Genomic DNA, 21,140 nt, shown 5'->3' with positions numbered 1-21,140 from the left:
TCAGCAGGGAGTCTGCTTCTCCCTCTGACCCTCTTCCCTCTCGTGCTCTCTATCTCTCATTCTCTCTCTCTCAAATAAATAAAATCTTTAAAAAAATTAAAAAAATAAAATGTGTATCAGAATCGCAATAGTCACAAATGTGTATTCTCAAGCCTACTCCAGGGTCTGTGCTTTCCCAGGTCTGTAGTGAGACCAGCGAGTCCTTGCCCTTCCCAAGATAATGCCAGCTCATGTAGTGCTAGGACTGTCTTTGGAAAATCACTGGTTGAAGCAACAATAAATAAAAAGGAAACTATCAAGACTGTCTCCACCAAGAAGCTGCTGTCAATTCTCAGGACAACAACTGTCTCAGAATATTTTATTTGAATTTCAGAAGAAACCTTGTGGTTCCTAAAAGACAAACACTGATGAAAGCAGCACAGGTAGGGAAAAGGACCCGGGGCCATAGGTCTGGAGCCCAGAAATTGAAAACTCCTTCTCCCACGATATCAGTGAGACCTAGGCCCTGTGAATGAGAGGAAATGGAAAGAAACTAACATACATAATGAGTCCCTCGTTTGTGCCAAGCATTTTATAGACGTCTCTAATTTAGCTGTCGGGAGCTGATAATACAGTATAGATTAGTCAAACTGAGCCTAAGAGAAGCTAGATCCCCTGGGAATAGGTCAGCAGCATAGAACTCAGATCTGCCACAGTACTCTTGTTCATGCTGGGGGCAAGCAGTGTTTTCATCTTTAAACTGAGGCTGTCAACCAACCCTGTCTCACAGCCGGACGGGGCGCCGGCCTGACGGACCACTGGGGAGAATCCACAGAGCCATGTCAACGGAGTTGAATGTTGAAAAAGGCACTGCTTTTGTTTTAAAATGAGAACTCAGTAACGAACAAGTTCCTAATATGGATCTGAAAGCAGAGGACTCACAATCTGGACTGAATGAAAAAGATTTGGTCATGAAGTTGAACTTGAAATGAGAAACACAGCCATCCACTGAGGGGACACACAGCCAGAGGGTTATTTTTTCAAACTTCTCAACTGCTGCTTGGGGCAGACACTACTCTTCTCGTTCTACAAGCTGATAGTTAGCTGAGGCTTATGGGCCAGAATCGGGCCAGGTTTTAAACCTAGAACTTCTAACGTCTCATTCAGCTCCCATGACGTATGCGTTCATGACTTTCATCAGAGGCTCCACTACACTTTTGGTGAATTCCAAAGCTGACCTCCACAAGGAGATAAAACAGTAAAGGCTGAAAGACATGTTCAGAAAGAAATCACGGGCACTTAAATGTGACATGTTTATTTTCTTCTACGTAAGTCAAGTCCGAAGGTAAGCCGTGCAAGGCTGTTTGGCAGCTTTGCTCCCCCAGGTCCTCAGAGACACTGCTTCCTCCCTGGTATTGGCCCCAATCCCATTGCCTAAAAGAGTGATAGCCATGTTCCAGGCAGCAGGAGGGAGGAAGGGAAGAAAAAGAAGAAATCAACAGTGCCCAACAATTTGAAATGAAAGTTTCCTGAAAATTGTGAGTTGATTCTCTGCCTCTTCCATTTACCAAAACTTAGTGTCATGGGCACACATGACCGTGAGGAAGACCGGAATGTGTAGCAAGGACTTGGTCTAGGTGCCCATGTACGCAGCTGACAGTCAGGGCTTCCAGGACGGATGGGCAAAGTGGACGTGGGGAGACACACAGCCGTCTCCTCTTCGGAGTTCCTAGTGATGGGTCCTTGGGACCCACTGGCCTCTCCCTTGTCACCACGTGTTGATGAGCAAGCCCAGGGGCAGCCTCTGGAGCCGGAGCCCACGCTCACCTTCACCATACTTCTCCCCACCCTCTGCCCTCCAAAATCTTGTGACTGCAATGAAAACAGAAGCTGCATCTGCTTGGGGAACCCGGCTGGTTTGGGAATGCCATCATCTGCAAAGCCCAGTGACTCCACTTCCCAGAGAAACAGGAACTTCTAAAGCGCTGCAGGCTCCCTACTCTCACTTCCCTTCTCCCACCAGAGAAGCAGATTGTCTTGACGGCACCTGCTGGGAACTGTTTCAGCCGGTGATTGCCTTTGAAGGCGACCATCGCATGGAGCCGGCCCTTGGGGGCGCAGCCAGCACCCCTGTCCCAGTAAAGACACTGAAATGCACCAGCCTTGCGCTTCCAGGGGCTTCCATTCAAGGACATGTTTACAAGTGCAGATAGTGTGAGCTTCTCTCTAACTTTATCTGACTTGCTTGGCCCGTCTCCCATGGGAAGGAGCTGGAGCTTCTAAGTCAGTGGTCTACAACATCAGTGCGAGTAGATGTCACCACAGAAGCTTGTGCAGAAAGTAACTGCTTTGCACTGGGGCCCGGTTTTGCTTTCTTTCTTTTTTTTTTTTTTTTTTTTTTTTTGGACGCACCCAAGATGCAAGTGGTCAGGGGACCGTAACTGGATGGCCATTGGCCAGAGGCCTTTTTCATACTTCTCTGGTCCTGAGAAGAGGTGTCCAAGCTGATAGCCAAGGGCTGGGGTCATTGGGAAACGTCCGGAGATGACACATATTCATCTTCACTTCCCTTCTAAAAATAACTTTCAAGGGAATGTTGTCTTTTGTAAAGAGATGTTGTTTCCTTCAGAGGAACGCAAGAGTCGGTTGTTCTCCGGAGCGGTTTGGTGTCAGTGGCTGATGAATGACCCTCCGCAGACACATGAGCATAACTCTTCCAGGATGATGTGAAAAGCTGCTGGGTAAACTTCCTTCGTCTTTTTAGAAAATGGCTCTCTCAGAGGAGCCAGCCTATCCTTCGGCCCCAGGAAGACTCAAAGACTTGGAAGGGTTTGGGGTGCCTCTGCAGTGGGGGTCTGGGGCCCGCGGGAGGGAGTGTCAAGCTCGCTCAGCCAGGGAGGAGATCGGGTTCTACTTGCTTTTCTGTCGCTGGTTCTCGATGCTGGAGTGCTTCCACACTGTACATTCGCTGCGCACCTGCCATATATTGGGTTACAGGAGTGATCAAGGGCCTGAAATCTCAGCACCACCTTGGGGGAGGCAGGCACCAGAGTATGTAACTATGGAGCACATTTATTGGCTTGTCTTGTCCCTACATGCTATGTGGAAACCAAAAAAGAGTGTATTAATCAGGAAGGGCTAACATCTATAATGCATGAACTACAAATGTTAGTAGTTTAATAAAATCAAGATTTATTTCTTGTTCACATCGCAATCCAATGTGGATCGAAGGAAGTCTTTTCCCCAAACGCTCATTCGGGATTCACTCTCCTTTTACCTATAATCCCTGAAGACCTCGGGGTCTTTTATCTCTACCCAGCCACTGAGGCAAGATGAGCGTCGAGAGGAGCAAGAGAAGGAGAGGGTCAAGCGGGTCACCCAGGAGGGATGCACACGCACCCACCGTGTCCCAGTGGCTAGGGCACCATGCCATGGCCACCCGGTGCAAGGCACACTGGGAAATGTGTGCCAGCCGAGGAAATGGGGCTCAGTGCACATCCTCACAGCATCCTCAAAGCCGTGTGAGCTGCCTGAGGTAGTGAGGACCGGGGCTGGAGAGGTGCTCCTTCATTTTTACCTAAGGCTGGTGGTCAGGGAGGGTCCTCCTGGGAAGATGACATTTAAGACATGATCTGATGGATGAAAAGGACCCAGACATAGGCAGAGCCGAGGAAAGAATGTTCTGGACTGCGGCCCAGTGCGTGCAGATCTCTGTGGTGGAAGGAGCTTGGCATACTGGAGAGACTTGAAAAGAAGCTGATGTAGCTAATTTCAGAGGCGAGGAAGAAACTAGAAAGAGATGTGATCAGAGAGGGGGCAGGAACCAGCCTGTGCTGGGGGCTGGGGGCCACGGCAGAGAATCTGGATTCCACGGGGCATTCCCTGGACCATGAGTGACATGAACTGATTTACAGTTTTCAAACTACGCTTTTATTAAAATTCCATTTCTAAACTGCATTGCTAGTAACACAGGTACTGCAGCAGATAAAGACAACTCCTTCCCTAAAGAAGAGCCAAGTACAGGGGGGCCTGCGTGGCCCAGGGTGGTTGAGCGTCCGACTCTTGATTTGGGCTCAGGTCATGATCTTGGGGTCGTGAGATCGAGCCCCATGTCAGACTCCATGTTTAGTGCAGAGTCTGCCTGAGATTCTCTCTCTCTCCCTCTGCCCCTGCCCCGGCTCAGGTGCTAAATAAATAAATAAATAAATAAATAAATAAATAAATAAAATCTTTTTTAAAAGGGGGGGGCGAGTACATGCTGCCTATTTTTATTTAGGTGTCAGTGAGTGAGACAGAAGGTAACTGTCCTGACAATTCCGTGACATTAAAGTCACCTAGCGTGGTCAGAAAGGGAAGCCCCAGGAGGATCCCAAAGGGCACCGAGCCTTGTGGAAAGCAACACAGAGGAGGTGGGGCCTCCAGGTGGAAAAAACCCAAGCAAAGACTCAGAAGTGGCAGGAAACATATTTGGGGGATCCAGGAGAGTCTCAGGCTGCAAGCTCATGAAGGAAGAGACCCCATAGCTCTCTGTGGGGATGTCGGTATAATGACCACATTCGATGAGGCCAATTTCCTCAAATGAAGTTGTATCAAACTCTGAATCAGACAGTGGAGCTGCTTTCCTAGGTCCTGTGGGCCAGAGCAGATCCCCAAAATTTCAGTGCTCATTTGTTCCTTCCAGGCCAGCTGGTCCTTAAGGGTGACCTTATTAATTTAACTCAATTCAAGAGAGAGTACAGATTGTTACTGTGAAAGGCTGGAAAACCTGTGGGTTTCTCCACCACGGCTCTAGGTAGGGGTGTAATTGTGTTGGGTCAGAAAGGTGTCATTGGTGCCCCAGGACAGTGGTAGCTGCAAGTCCTACCACCGGGATAGGCTAGGACCCGGCGGCAGGTGCAGACAGACTCCTGCTCCTGCCTACTCATTATCTCAAGGAAATTAGCTTTGGCTAGTTAACACTTCCCTGATGCACTGGTCCTAAGCAAATTCCAGAGAGCTGTGTTTCCACTGAGCCAAATTCATTAATTTACACTTTACACTCTATACAAGGCTTGGGCATGCTAACACAAATCCCCAGCTATTAATTGCATATTTTGGTATGGTAAGAGAATTCGGGGTGGAGGGGCAAAAGTCTAAGAACATGAAGCCAGAGCAAGATGTAAAAATGCATATCATCCTGTGGTCTTCTGCGTGACTTGGACACAGGCCAGAAATTTGCCCTGAGATTCTTAACAGCCAAAGGAGGAAGGAAAATGCAATCTCTTATAAAATTGGTATTTTCCATTAAATCAAAGCAAACTAATCATTGAGAAGCATGCAGCTCCTGAGACCCGCTTGAAACTTCTCACATATGTGCTAATAAAGAGGATGTGATAAGAACATTTTCTGCTTCTGGTGTTTCTCAATGTAGACTAACAGCATGACACTATAATGCAATTTAGGAAAATTAAGTCTAGAGGAAGCAAAAAACCCTGCAGATCATGTGAGCAGTTCTTTGGTGGTTCTGCATCATCTGAGGGTAAAGTTTAAAGCAGAGCATTGATCGAGTGCACTAGACAACCCCCAGGCAATCTTCCATAAAACAAGTCCAAGTCAAGCATTGGCAGAACTCACATGAATAATACTTACTCAACAAACACCTGTCAAGAACTCGTTTGTTCAGGGGGGCAGCTAGGTTAAGTGTCCGACTCTTGATTTCGGCTGGGGTCCTGATCTCTGGGTCCTGGGATCAGCCCGATGTTGGGCTCTGTGCTCAGCATGGAGTCTGCTTGACTCTCTCTTCCTCTGCTCCCCTCCTGATCTCTCTCTTTCTCTCTCTCTCAAATAAATAAAATCTTAAAAAAAAAAAAAAAAGAATTCATGTGTTCAATGTTGGGCCCTGTGCCTGGAGCTGGGGACAGATGAGTGAGTAGACCTATCCCCCCCTTGCCCGTGAAATACTTCCAATGTGTTCCAGGAGATGGACATATGGCAGATTACAGCAAATGCAATGTGTGGGCCAGGGGGTGGGGGAGGGGCAAGGAAACCTCTTCACGGGCCCAGATGCCCTCAGAGTCATGACTGGGTGCTTCTGGCGGGGGGGGGGGGGGGGGGGGGGGGAGGCATGTCCTTCTAACCTGATGCTGACCCTCCATAGAAGAAGCGAGCCTTCCTAGTTTGGATTTAATTGTCTAGCCTCCTTTTTCATCACCCTGCTTTGCAAGAGCAGCAGATAGAAGGAGAGGTACAGACCTACACACTGCATTTTAGGCAATCGCCATCAAGAGAAATTAATGGCAATGAGCACAAAATTTCCAGAGAAACACAAGGGCCACTCTTTTCAAAGTGTTTGTTTGTTTTTTTTTTTTTTTAAGATTTATTTATTTATTTTAGAGAGCGAGAGAGAGCATGAGCCAGAGGGAGCAGAGGGAGGGAGAATCCGAAGCAGACTCTGTGCAGAATGCGGGGCTGGACACAGGGCTTGATCCCACAACCTCTGAGATCGCAACCTGAGTGGAAACCAAGAATCAGCGACCTAACCGGCTGTACCACCTAGGCGCCCCCACTCTTCTCCGTGTTTCGCAGTAACATTTTGTCTACTTCTGTTGGCAGGCCAGTACCGGGCTGTCGACGAGCCTCCTCTCGAATGTGTAAGTCAGCCGCTTCCTTTCCCTACTGGTCTGTTTTGACATTACAAAGTGAGTGGCTCTTCTCAAGGTACTTGGTGAATTTAAAGAAAACAACAACAACAACAACAAACTTTTCCAAATGGCATGATTTCCTAGCAGAGAAACCTGCATTTCAGTTCTTGGGTATAAAGTGTCTTCCCACAATATACATTGTAAATCAAACCATCACACTGTGCACCTTAAACGTACACAGTGATGTATCTCAATTATTTCTCAATTAAATTGGAAAAAATAAGTGGATAATAAGGCATTAATAGACAGACAGGCAAAAAAAAAAAAAAAAAACTGCCTTCCAATTCCTCAGCTATGAAATGCAGATAAAAATTAACTCACATGGCCACTGCGAAGATGAAATAAGATGAAAATGTCACCACATGGTGCTGGCAAGGGTGTGATGAGAAAAGCACTTCCTAAGGCTCATGGTGAAATATTAAATTGGAACTAACTTTCCGGAAAGCCGTTTCATAATAACCAATCAACCTAAAAATGTCCACTTTCTTTGGCCCAATAATCCTATGGTTGGGAATTTAAACTAAGAAACTAATCTGAAATTTGGATTAATATGTAAACATACTCATTTATATTTTATAAAAATACAGTTAAACAGAAACACTGGAATCATTCTAGATATTCAATGAGAGAAAAAAAACATTGATTAGATTATGATGTATTCATATGATGAAGCCATTAAGAGTACTGACCAGAATTTTAATGACTAAAGAAAATTTGAAATTTATAACATGAACTCAGCTACCTAATGTTATAAGTTTATTGTTAAATTGTACATAATTTAAATAGTTTTAACTAGCACGTCTACAGATGATATATAGAATAGGTAGATGAGAGGGAGAGAGAGAATCTGCCTGTAAAATCACTGGTTCTTTATTGTTTGAAAGACTTCTTTAAGAATCAAACTAAAGCTATGGATCCTCACCCTAGGACACACACACTTAATCAATCAATCAACAAATCAATCAATCAATCACAAAATATTTTATAAAGTAGGAGACTTATGGACAGAAAATACTGAGTTTTTAGTTAAGAATCCCTGCTATTGATAGTAGGTAGGTAATAGATTATTAGATAAATAAATGTACCTCATTATATTCAAAATAAAATTCTGTCTCCTTCTCATTCTGGAAAGAGATAAGCCAAAATATTTATATTTGGTCCTGGGGGCAAGATTCTCAGGGTCTGGTGTGTAGATTCTCTACAGACCTGGGGTGGTTGGTTGCTGTCCCTCCTGGTGTCCCTCTGTGTCCTGACCCCACAAAGTCTAGCAAGGGGACCAGACTAAAGATGGGCTCTGTCTCAGATTCTTCTAGCAGGTCCAAGATTTCCCAAAGAGATTGTGCTCTGTGGAGTCTTGGTAGTTGCCATAATAGTACGTTAATGATGCTCATGCAACAAATATCCATCTGTCAAATCCCAAAAGGAGTTGCTCCAGGTCAGAACTTACTTCTTTGTGCAGTTCTGGTGGAGAACAGCCTGACCACCTTCCCCCCCTTTGCCAGGTCAATTGTGAAAACCCCTGGAGTTCCCCTCCTGGCAGCCTTGCTTTGCTCTGGGCACTCAGCTCTACCAAAACTCAGTACATTAACTAGAGAGAAGGGATCTACCATGTCCTGAGCTCCTGTCATGGGCAGGTGTCAAAGTAGAACTTTTATGGACAGCACTTAATCTCTGACTACAACCAAATAAAGCAGATTTAACCATCCCCAATTTACAGACTGAGCATGTGAGTCAGAGGGGTTAAGTAACCTCCCCAAGGTCATAAAGTGGACCCACAGTTTAGCTCTAGCAGTGGGTGACTCCATCCTGAATCCATGCTGCCCCCAAGCAGACTGATCCTACCTGGTTTCCCACCCAAGAACTCCTGTCTGAGCCCTGCTTGACTCCTAAGACCAGACCAAGAAGGCAGGGTTTCATAGCCACAATGCCTGGCTGTTAGGGGCACAGCACAGTGTCCATGCAACACTTCCAATGATCCCACTCCAACTCTGTGTTCAGGGACCTAACCTCTTTCCTTTGGGTCATCAAGCTCTCCCTTTCTATTCTGTTCCTACTGCTGGGTCACTGGGTTGGTCCCTGTTCTCTTAGACTTGAGCCCCTAGAATTTTATAATGTCATAACTTGCCTGAGCCCTCAGTTCTTATAGGACTCGAGCCTCGCTTTCCTTTAGGAGCGCTCAGGTAGGAATCAGGGGCAGCACACTGAAAGCCAAACTTGTAGTCTTCAGGGAGCCCACCTCCTTTATGCTGTCCCAGGGAGAACACAGACTTACTCTTGCATCAAATGAGCAGAGTTACTTAGAGCCCAAGGAAAGCCTAAAAGGCCTTCCAGATGGGCTGGTGAGTCCCCATGGCACTGCTGCTGGCCTGGAAATCAGGCCCATTATGGATGGTGTCTTTACTTGTACCAAACGGCTTTGACAGAGCAGTGATGGAAAAAGTCATACACCTGGATGCTTGGGGCTGGTAAGCAACTTGCTCACATACACTAGAGAACTGGAATCATGGGGAGCTGAAAATTAAACACAAGCCTCTAATTCCAAGTCCCTCCACTATAATAAAACCACCTCCTAGATTGTTGTGTTTATACAATGAAATAAAGTACATAAAGCATCTAGCACATATAAAGTCTTTAACAAACGTTAGAGGGGCTTTAAGAGGAGGATCGGTGACCTTGCTTTATCTCTGAATTTCTGCAATTGTCTTTAGTATAGCTGCCACAGTAATATTTATAGCTACTATTTATTGAGTGCCGACCATCAGCCATTTTGCTCAAAATTTTACATGCATTGTCTCATTTAACTTTTGGTTGCCAACATCACTTTAATTCTGGGTGATTGTATTAGTGCATGTGTATATCATCTAACTCAAAAATAAATTTGAAGTGGCCTCCAATAAAGATATGTCTAACTGAAGAAATTACAGTACAAATGAAAAATTTTAAATCACACTCATCATTACACTGTAAATCTAGTTAAAATCTATTATTTTATGTACTTGCTTATTTAACAAGCATATATTAAGAATCTACTATGGGAAAAAAAAACATATAGTTAAGGCTATAATGCAGTAATTTTGACTTTAAGTCTTCAGTCTTTGACTATAAAATAATTGGGAGTCCAAAGAAAGAGTTAGTGGGCTGTCCAATTCCCATAGTGTGACTAGGATTGGCTGGGAAGAAGTGAAATGCTCTCTGCAGAATAACAAAGGAGCTTAAAAACTCGGGCTCTGAGGCCAGGCTCACACAGTTTGCCATTGCATTCTCTGGTTAGAAGTCAAAATTATGGATGTTGCAACGCAAGAAATACCCTAGACTCTTCGCTCTTCATCTTAGGTTCAGAACAATTTTAATACCTGGCGCTGGATTCTAGTGTGGATGTGGCAGAAGACCTGGTTCTGCCCATTGATGGCACCCATGGCCTGTGTGGCTTTCAGAAGTCACCATTCCCAGGTTCTATATTTGTAAAAGAAAGATATAAGTTCTTAATCACGATGGCCAAACTGGGGGATGTGCTTGAAAATCTCTTGTAACTGGACTTGTTATTCATAGCCATGGCCATTTGGAGTCTTAGAAGAAACTTTAAGAGAGACAAGGGATCTTTCTGTATGAAAGACCACTGAGATTAGTATCCGGGCTGAAACACAGCACATGCTGAATCCAAATCCTAACACATAGGTGCAGATTCCAGAATTTCTGTGATGATGATTACATCTCTTACTGAGTGGTACCCAATCCCGCCATCCCCAGTGTTCAGACTTGGAGCTCATTACTGGTATATAGAAATACAACTGAAATTTGTGTATTGACCATATATCCTGACACCTTGCTGAAATGTTTATTAGTTCTAGTAATTTTTTAGTGGGTTCCTTGGAATGTTCTACATTCAAGATCCCATCATCTGCAAATAGATCTCCTTTCTGCTTTGAAAGGCTCATGTGATTACATTGGACCACTCAGGTGATCCAGGATAATATCCCTATTTTAAGGACAGCTGATGAGTAATCTTAAGTACATCCTCAATGTCCCTTCATAGCAGCACCCAGATTATTCTTTGATCGAATAACCAAGAATGGGAATATTTGAGGACATCTTTAGGATTCTGCCTACCACAAGAATTTAACTGCCCAGATCCCAGATTCTTAAATGTTTCCAGCTAAGAGAATCTATACCACTCCCCTAGCGAGCACTTTTGTTATGACTGTACCTTCCCTTGACTCACTCAACCACTCCCTCCTGCTTAGGAAAGGAACTTTGCTGTGGCAGCTCTGGATGGAGCAAAAGACTACAGGGATGGTGACTACGAAGACCCTGAGCTTCATGTGGTAGAGGCGTGGAAATCGATACAAATATTACCAGCCAGGCCTATAAAGGAATCAGAATATGCAGGTAACATCTGGGGTCTAAAATCTGGGAATGCACATCCACGACGCAATACTGCACAGCAATTAAAGCCGCAGATTCTGAATTAAACAACTCTAGGCTAAACTCCTGCCTCCATGGCTTACTACTTAAGCAAGCCTAAAAAATTCATTTTCTCTACCTGAAAATGGTGTTCATAATAACAGAAATTACCCTCTGAGAGTTCTTTCAAGTTCTCACCAGGGGACTTGGCACAGTGTCAGAGCTCTATAACTACAGGTTGTTACTATCAGGATGTTCTTCCTGAGTCCTAGGAACAACTGGTGAGCATGGCAGAGGGTGGACAGGCAGGGCTGTGGGCAGCATGGGAAACTTAAGACAGAGTTTGCATAATGGAGAGTACCAGGAAAGGGAAGAATTTTCAACTTGCCTGACTTGTTTTATAGGTAGCCAGCATATATGCAGCCCCAGGACATGGCAGCAAAGCCAAGCTTCTTAAGAGTAGGGAAGATATAATTTCACATCCACCCTGCCTCTTTCCAACTGGGGCACACGGGGCAGCCTCAGCAAGTTCTCTGAATTGTAGATACAGAACAGGGCTGTAAGGGAAAAGAGGAGGAAGCACTTGTGATTTCTGAGGACCTGACCCACTGAGACGAGTCTACAGAAGTTTCTTTGGAAAGAATCACCTTGTAAATAATGATGAAACACCTCCGTTCATTCACTCAGCAAGCAATTACTGAGTATCTGCTGTGTGCAGTTATGGTGTTAGGACTGATCAAGTAACACAAAGATCAACAAAGCATGATCCCCATTCTCAGGAAGGTCACAATCCAGGGGCAGATGCAGAGAGATCAACAGATAAATGAGACAGGCTATAGTAGGTGTGCAATATAGGAAGAAGAACCAGGGGTGGGGGTTGGTGGGTGGGATCTAGAAAGATTTGCAAAGAACATGACACAGCACAAGGCTTGAAGGATGAGCAAGAGCCTCCGGGGCTGAGAGAGTGAAGGATTCTCAAGTCCAGACTCTGGTATTTACACATACGGACTGGGAGGAATACACGTCCTCCTGCTTGGGCTTCATCTCCTAATCTGTCCAGTCAAAGTACAGCTGCTTGCCTCATACCTACGTTGTGATGATTCAATGAGTTGGTATATATACATATCTTATAAACTGTAATGTGCTGAGTCCACCTAAGGTAAGACTTTGAATTTTTCTCTTTTCACAGACACACGCTATTTCAAGGGTGTGATGGACACTCCCCATCCCTTAGACACCAAGACCTCTGTCCCCACAGAGCGCCATCCCTGGCACACACAGATGGGGCTGGAAAAAGTGAGTATAGATTTGGCCATGTGAACCAAACATGGGCAGGGTAATTCTTAGCAGCTGGGAGCTTCCCCACCTCTCAGTCCCAAGGCATCTTGAGGGTGATGAGCACGTTGAGTTCAGCGAGGGGCGGGGGAACTGGCTTGTATAACTGCTGACACCTTGGTCCAGGGGAAGGAGCACCAAGAAGGGATGAGAACTAGCATTTGGGAAGGTTTTCTGTGAGGAGTCAGGGCGGAGACTCTTCACAAACATCACACCTGAGGCTTGCCTCCAAATTCTCCTCCAGAAGAATTTGGACTTAGATCTGGTTGATAATAACATATCATTTTGCCCAAATTGTAGGCCCAATGCTGGCAGCTGGTAACTGGGTGGTAAGAAGTAAGTCAAACAACCTCTCTGAGCCCCATTGTAACCCCATCTGTAGAACAGGACTAAAAATCTCTACCGGGTTTTACTTCAAAAGGCCGTTTGGACACTACATTACAAGAGACCTGTGAAAATACCCTGTAAATACAAATGCTCTAAACATATATATAGAATTTCATTTTTAATAACACTTTTGCTAATGCTTTTATTTCCTTCATGCAGAAATACAAATGAATCACCCCTGTAGATTCAGGGTTTACCAGGCATGATGCTATGTGACATTTTGTGTCCGTATTCTCTGTGTAGACATATTTCATGCAAGAGAGTCCCGTTGTCACATATACCTGTATTTTTTTTCTTTTCTTATTAAGTTCTGCTTATAAAATGATTTTCCACATGATAAACAAGCATTAATGGCATAATCTTTATGGATATATCATACCCCATTATGGGATTTTTAATTAACCTACTTAACCATTGAGTGAAAACATTTTAAAAAGCTCTGGTACATAATTGTGAAATTTCTTCCCTGAAAAATTGCTTCGATTTACCTTCCCAGAAGCCCTCTATGAGAATGTGCACCTCACAGGACTCTCACCAAAACTGGCCATTACTTTATTAATCACATTTTTAAAGGGATTTCACTGTCCCTTTTTTTAATCTGTACCACATTTATTAGTGAGCATGAACACGCTTTTAAATATTTATAGCGCATTCTTCCTTGTGCATTATTTGTTCACATTGTCTATCTATTTAACTTGAGGGCTTCTGTTAATATAGATAAGCAAAGGAAACTACAAATATTACCGAGCAATGTCATTTACCCAGAATACATCCAGGAGAGCTTGGGAGAACAGGATGAGGGATGAAATATTGAACACTTCTGCTTTACACAGGCACCAAGCTAAACTTCAGTCATTCATTCAACAAATGCATTCAAGAAATATGTGTTTAGTGCCTGCCATGGACCAGACACAGTGATAAGCTCCCACATGCATTAGTAAATAACAAAGGCCCTGTGCTCATAAAACTTACATACTGGTGGGAGGAGACTGGAAATAAATAAATAATAGAAATATTAAGTTTTATGTGATAAAAACTTTGAAAAAAATCATTAAAGCAGGGTAAGAGTAAGTCAAGCAAGGTCTTCCTGAGTAGCGACGGGAATGAATGAATGAATGAATGAATGAATTTAATCCTTAATTTAATTTAATCCTTTAATCCTTAAAATTTAATCATTTAATCCTTAAAATATCCTTGCAAGACGAGCATTATAATCCCCATTTTAACAGCTCCAATTTTTTTTTAGATTTTATTTATTTATTTGACAGAGAGAGAAAGGTGGGGGGAGCACAAGCAGGGGGAGTGGCAGGCAGAGGGAGAGGGAGAAGCAGGCTCCCCACTGAGCAGGGAACCCAACGCGGGGCTTGATCCCAGGACCTCGGGATCATGACCTGAGCCGAAGGCAGACGCTTAACTGACTGAGCCACCCAGGTGCCCCAACAGCTCCAACTTTTATGAGCTCTTTGAGCCAGTTACTTACCCCCTCTGAGCCTTTATTATCTTAGCTATAAAATCTCATCACTGTTAATGATAATACATACAGAGCACGGTGCCTAGCATGAAGTGGTCAATAGAGGACCTCTCCTTGAGAACAGGGACCATTTTAGCCCCAGCACTTAGCACAGTACCTTTATGTAAGAGGATCTCAGGAGATATTGGTTAGATGGAGGAAAATGAACAAACAAATAAACTCTCAATCATTTGAACTGAATCTTGAAATGTGAGTAGCTGTTTAATAGGAAAAGAGATCCAGGCTCGACTGACTTCTGTCCACATGGAACCCTTTTTCAGCCTGGTCTTCAAAGTTCTCAGGTGAATATTTGCTACTGTCAGCAAGATCTGCCACTGGGGCACCCCCCCACACACACACCCCAGGGCTTGTGGGACAGGGAGGAAGATGCTTTAGGGCACTCATCTCCGGAGCATAAAGCATGTTCAGGAAACAGTAAGAATTGCAGAGCGACTGGACCAGTGGCTGAAGTTACAAGTTCTGGCCTGGTTATTAAAGAATAGAGACTGTTCACCTAAAAACTGGAGCTTCCCTTTCCCCCAGAACTCACCGATTCATTCCCCTTTGCATGTAAGTATCCCTTTACGAGAAAAATTTTTTTAAAGATAATTCTCATTGGAGTTTTTAAAACAACTATACCAGAATTTAAGCCTCCACTCTTAATTATTTATATTTCCTTCATAATATCTTTGTAGGTTTCTGTTACAATACAGATTTCTTCCTTCATCTAGATCACTTTGCAAGTGGAACTATTATCTCAGCATATCAAGTCAAGTGAAATCATGTAAGAAAGAGAATATGGGAGACTCAGCACAATTTTGGCCAGGGGGCAAGGTGAGGGGAGGTTGGATTATTCATTAAGTAAAGACTTGGCCTCAATTCAGATAAGGAGGCAGTTTTACTCTTCTGACCAATGTTTGAACAATCACATTTTTATGAGAAGCAGATTCTGTTTTTCATTATAGCCCATTCTCAGGAGTTAATTCTTACTAGTTCTGCATCCTCTGTAATCTCTGCTGAGACTCAACCAGCTGTGAAAGGCATCTTCACTAATCCTGACAAGAGGCCAGGTCCAACCTAGACTCCTTAGGTTGCTTACAGCTGTCTTCAACCACTAAGCCTCTGCCCATTTTCCATTTACTGAGCACTTGCTATGTGCCAAGCACTGTGCTCAACAATGGGGATGAAAAATGAGCCAGTGCCCACAGTCTAATGGAAGAGGCAGTGGCCCAAACCGGCAGTTCCAATGTAATGCGAAGTGCTAAGACAGAGGCGAGCATGCTTCACAGAAGCTGCACCACTTAGCCCAGCTAGAGGCTTTTGAGAAGCCTTCTGGAAGAAGCAGTGCAAAGCGGTCTTTGACATATCATTTCACGGTCATCGGTGGTTCTCATCAGTGGTCCTCATCAGGGACCATTTTGCCCCTAAGGGATGGTTGGCAATGTGCAGAGACAGGCTGGTTGTCAGGACTGGGGGTAGTGCTGCTGACAGTTAAGGGTGGAGGGCGGGGTGCTGCTAAGATTTACTACAATACTCAGGGCAGCCCCCACAGCGGGGAGTCATCCAGCCCCAACTCTTAATGCTGCTGAGGTTGAGAAATCTGTGTTGCAATGTGCTATAATGTGTTGTGAGCCCAGACTTGTGTGCATGTCTGAGCCCTTTAGAATCCAAGCTCTTATTCTTCTTTTTCCCTCATAATCTAGCATTGATACAGGCCGACAGTAGGCATGAATAAATATTTATCTGACAGAAAATGGGAGCAGCCCCCCTGAAGGGGGCAGAAAATATTCCCAGCCCTGGGATCCTACACTAACACCATCCAAGGGCACTTACTGCTGGGGAAGGTGCAGGGCAAAGAAGCTCTCACACACAAAAGGGCCAAATGGATCCGAATGTCCAAAGATACCAAATTAATTTGGCCACCAAAGGGGAAAAGTGCAGGATGAGGAAGCCCCATCTCTGAGATTCTAAGTACACGGGGCCTACCTAAGACAGAAAGAGAGAACCTCTACTGCTCCTGTGACCAGGCTAGCAGTGGGAGGTGAGCATGAGCATTGAGAGACCCCATCCATAAGGCAGGCACACAGAGAAGGCTGAAAGCTGAGGGTGCAACAGAATGTTGAAAAACCCATCCAGCACCCCAGCCTCCACAGAGTAACCTGAAGGAACTGGAAGCTCTGAGGGAGGCCATAGCAATAACAACATCCAAAGGACACTCAACTCTTGCTAGACTGATAGACCAGCAGAAGAGCCACACACATTCCAGGCATGTACTATGGTTCGGTGTTCCACAGGGGAAGAGAACTAGACATTGAACATCACAGGATCAGGAGTAACAGGGGATTCAATGATCCTTCTCCCTCCTCCCATCCACCTTGTCTACCTCAACTTGATGCCAATAAAGAGTGACATTACAAGCTGTATTAGTCAGGGTTAGAACCATAGGAGATAGATGATATAGATAGATGATTGATAGATAGAAGATAGATAGATACATAGATAATTGATAGATAGATGATAGATGAGAGATAGATAGATAGATAATTGATAGATGATAGATGAGAGATAGATAGATGATAGATGATAGATGATTGATAGATGATAGATAGATAATTGATAGATAGATGATAGATGATTGATGGATAGATGATAGATAGATAATTGATAGATGATAGATGATAGATGATTGATGGATAGATGATAGATAGATAATTGATAGATGATAGATGATTGATGGATAGATGATAGATAGATAGATAATTGATAGATGATAGATGATAGACAATTGATAGATAGATGATAGATGATAGATAGATGATTGATAGATGACAGATAGACAATTGATAGATAGATGATAGATGATTGATAGATAATTGATAGATGATAGACAGATGATAGATGATAGATAATTAATAGATAGATGATTGATAGATAGATGATAGATAGAGACATAGAGACAGCTAGACAGACTAGCCCGAAGTTCTAGTCTGAGTCCAAAAGGTCTGAGAACCAAGAGAACAAATGATGTAAATTTCAGTCTAGGGCAGGAAAAGACCAATATCGCAGCTCAACACTCACATACAGAGACAAAATTCTCCTTTCCTTTGCCTTTTTTATTCTATTCAGGCCCCAACGAATTAACTGATGCCCATCCACACTGGGGAGGCCAATCTGCCTCACTCAGTCTACTGACTCAAATGCCAATCTCATCTGGAAACACCTTCACAGACATACCCAGAAATAATGTTTAACCAATTATCTGGACATTCTGTGGCCCTGTCAAGTGGACACATAAAATTAACCATCATAGACCCCACTGCTGACCTAGGCTTAAAGGCTTTCAAAAGCCCTGGGCATCATTATGATATCTTCATTTTCTTCTTACCCTCTTGCCTAGCCCTTGGAGAGCCCTTAATGGTTGGCCAATGCCTTTAATAACATTAGTAATGAAGGCTAACAACTCTCAAGCTTTATTGGTGCCATTCTCTGTTCTAGGCACCTTGCACAGTGTGTCTTATGTAATCACCCCATCCTCTTGACGTATCAGTACTTTTGTTACCTTAATTTCACAAATGAGGACATTGAAGCTCAGAAGTTTAAGTGACTTGCCATGTTCTCACAGCTGGCATGTGATGAAGGTGAAATCCCAAACGGGCATCCACACATGGCCACACTCTCATCAGCCTGCTTGATCACTATCACATACTTGACCATGTATATTGGTCTTCGTAATAACTCAAGGATCTGAATTGACTAATTTCCCTATTAAAAGGATTAAAAAATTTAAGGCTTATAATATGACAAATGCCTTCCCAAAGTTTCACAGCAATAAGAGGCAGGACTGGATCTCAAACATGAGTATTTTTATGCCAAACACCATCAGAGGTCACTACACTGGTCGCTGGCACGGTGCTTCACATATTTACATTTATTTACATGTATTGACTGACTGCCGACTATACACATACAGTGATTCTCTAAGAATGATGAGTCCAGGGACTTATGCCTTGACCCTGGGGAGTAACCATACAGAGTGGCAACATATTCGACAGTATCATAGTCACAACTGAAAAGATGATGATGCCACATTGTCTTCCACAGGTGGACAAACCCATTTTCAAGGATTCCAGAAGCCAACATGTTAAAGGTAAAGTCAAGTTACAATGTTTGAAATGCAAGGGTATTTCTTTGCTTCCAAGAACTTTGTTGGTGGTCACAGGTTATCTTTGTTGGTGGTCACAGGCTATTGTAAAAAAGACGATCTATTGGACTATACTTCATGAAATAAGTACTTTCGGAAAGGCTCTTCCACATCTTAAGCCTTTTTATCACCTTGCCTTATTGATGAAGAAATTGATTGTGAAAATTCATATTCCATAGCTGTGCAATTTCAGAAAGGAATTGCTTTGAAACATATGGGTTGCATTAAATATATAACTAAGTTATTTCTCCAAGCATATCCCCAGTAAAATCACAAGATAGAAATCTAATTTTAAAACGTTGATTAATTCATATGAAAACAGATTTTTAAAGCTTTAGGCAAAGCAACTCAATTTAGAGATGAAGATACAGGTAGAAAGCTGAAAGGAAATAATCAATTTCAGGAGTGCTAGAAGCACAAATGGAGGACAGCCAAAGCAATTTAATTGGATCATACACATTATAGCTCCTCTCATCATCTCCCCCATACTCCATCTTCTCTCCACAATGTCCAACTGGAAAAGATGGCAATGACTTACACTTCCCAGTACTTGAAACATATCAACTTCATCCTTTATGGGTCTAATGCTATATTCTATAACATATTATTAACATCACATTTTCTTTCATGGGAAGGTGTAACAGTTAGGGTCCTAGTAGGAGACAGAGGGTGCACCCAAATTAGGATGACTTAAGGAAACTTATTTACCAAAGGAACCATTTCCTGAGGTGTGTAGGGTGTAGGGATGATGTGGGAACTGGGGCTAAGAGCAGTTGTGCTGTCACCACCCCTAGCCCAAAGGGATGAGGGGACAGTTACAGAAAACCAAAAGCACACCACCTTGAGGGGAGGGACACCACCAGCACCAGTGAGCTTCATGGAGGGGAAGCCAAAGGAACACACACCCACCAACTTCCCTCTCCAACCTGCCTCTGAATTCCTGCAGGGACTAAACCCAACCAGAAACCAGAGGACAGGGCAGTCAATATGTGGTCCATGCTGGTTGGTGCCCCAGGGATGGAGAGGCAGATGGAGATGGTAAAGGATGGAGGGGCATCCTGGGGCACAGAGAATATCCCCACGACAGGAAGCATGGTGGAAGAAGCAACCAGAATAGCCAAAACACAGCTTCTGCCCCTCCCTGGCTGTGTGACCTTAAGTGAGGCACCTAACCTTTCTGGGTCTTACTTTCCTCCCCTTCAAATTGTGAAGTGGGCAGGGTTTTTATGACTATTCAATTCAGGAGCATTCACAGAGGCAGAAAAATCTAGCTTTTCTCAAGTCCTTCTTCCTCTCAGTCCTGCACAGCCTGACAGACCCGTCTGTCTCCCTTCCATACCACCCCTAAAACTCCCCCAAAATAGGAACTTCCAAATCAGTGCCTCTTTAGTCCTTAAAATGTCAGTACCTTCAATGTTCACAGCACTTGATTCAGAGCTCTTCTCCATGAACTCATGTATTTTAGTCTGTAGAAACCAGGTGAATTATGTAAACAAAGTATTTTCACACCTCTTGAGAGAGAAAGGGACCAGAAGCACTGAGGAATCCCAGATCAGACCATAATCATTTGATACACAAATGTTGCACATCATTCTAGAACCTTCACAGGCACTCGTTGAGAAATGAGAGCAGACAAGAAATGGACCTCACAAGTCCTTCCTTTTTTACGGTTCACCATAGACATCCCACTTCACTTCTTTGATTGCAGAAGCTTCTTTGACCATTATTCTACATATCAACATGTCTTTTGGTCTGTTTAGACGCTTCTAACCCCCGTTCCAACATGCATGTTGGGGGAGCACTTCTCCCCACACCCCCAAGCGGTCCTTGGGCACCAGCTGTGTCTACAACTCAACCCAATCCTGATACTATCCACCCAGAGGCAGCATCAGATTCCAAGTTGAGGGCTCAGTCCTGCAAGACTGTCCCCACTTCAGATGCCAGTCAAAAGCTCAGATTGTCACCTGTGCTTCCGATAGACCAGCGATAGATTGGAGGTGAACCCCCCCTTCTTAGGTTCCACTAATTTGCTAGAGAGGCTCACAGAACTGAGAGCAACATTTTACTCACTAGATTACAGTTTATAATAAAGGGATATAAGTCAGGGAGAGCCAGACGGAACAGATGCACAAGATAAGGTATGTGGGAAAGGGTGTGCCTCCCCCCCGCCTCCTTTATCTCCGACCCAAAAGGTTTCCAAACTCTGACCTTTTTGCTTTTTATGGCGGCTTCATTACATTGGTATAATTGATGAAATCACTGGGCATTGGCAAGTGAACTCAATCTCAATCTTCTCTCCCCTCCCTGGGGTGAGTGTGGGAGGTACAGAAAGTTCCCACTCTCTAGTCACATAGTGGGCTCCCCCATCCCCCCACAACCATCCTCAGGTGCAGTCCAAATGTCACCTCCTTAACATAAGAAAAGACACCTTTATAGTTCTCATCACTTAGGAAATTCCAAGGGATTTATGAGCTCTGTGCCAGAATCCTGGAGATTAGGACCAAATATATATTTCTTATTATAAATCACAGTATCACAACTATCCATGCATATATTTATCTATACTTTGCCTGAGCTCACAAAGATATTGGGGTAGTTAACAAAAACTTACACTGTAAAATAGAAGAAAATAAAAATGAAATCCTAG

The 21,140-nt window shown here is 43.8% G+C and overlaps 1 protein-coding gene across 1 annotated transcript in view; it reads left to right on the top strand.

Annotated features, from left to right (window-relative positions):
* The window catches only part of CLNK (cytokine dependent hematopoietic cell linker), a 160,599-nt gene that overhangs the window by 91,720 nt on the left and 47,739 nt on the right, over nt 1-21,140 (top strand). The window contains exons 5-8 of the mRNA XM_027600401.1: nt 6,571-6,608; nt 10,901-11,045; nt 12,250-12,356; nt 18,394-18,439. Of these exons, the coding sequence (XP_027456202.1) occupies nt 6,571-6,608; nt 10,901-11,045; nt 12,250-12,356; nt 18,394-18,439 (336 nt within the window). The remainder of the gene's footprint in view (nt 1-6,570; nt 6,609-10,900; nt 11,046-12,249; nt 12,357-18,393; nt 18,440-21,140) is intronic.

This window comes from Zalophus californianus, chromosome 2, assembly GCF_009762305.2.
Source record: "Zalophus californianus isolate mZalCal1 chromosome 2, mZalCal1.pri.v2, whole genome shotgun sequence".
In the NCBI taxonomy this organism is placed as follows: Eukaryota; Metazoa; Chordata; class Mammalia; order Carnivora; family Otariidae; genus Zalophus; species Zalophus californianus.
This window is presented reverse-complemented; position numbering and strand designations above follow the sequence as displayed.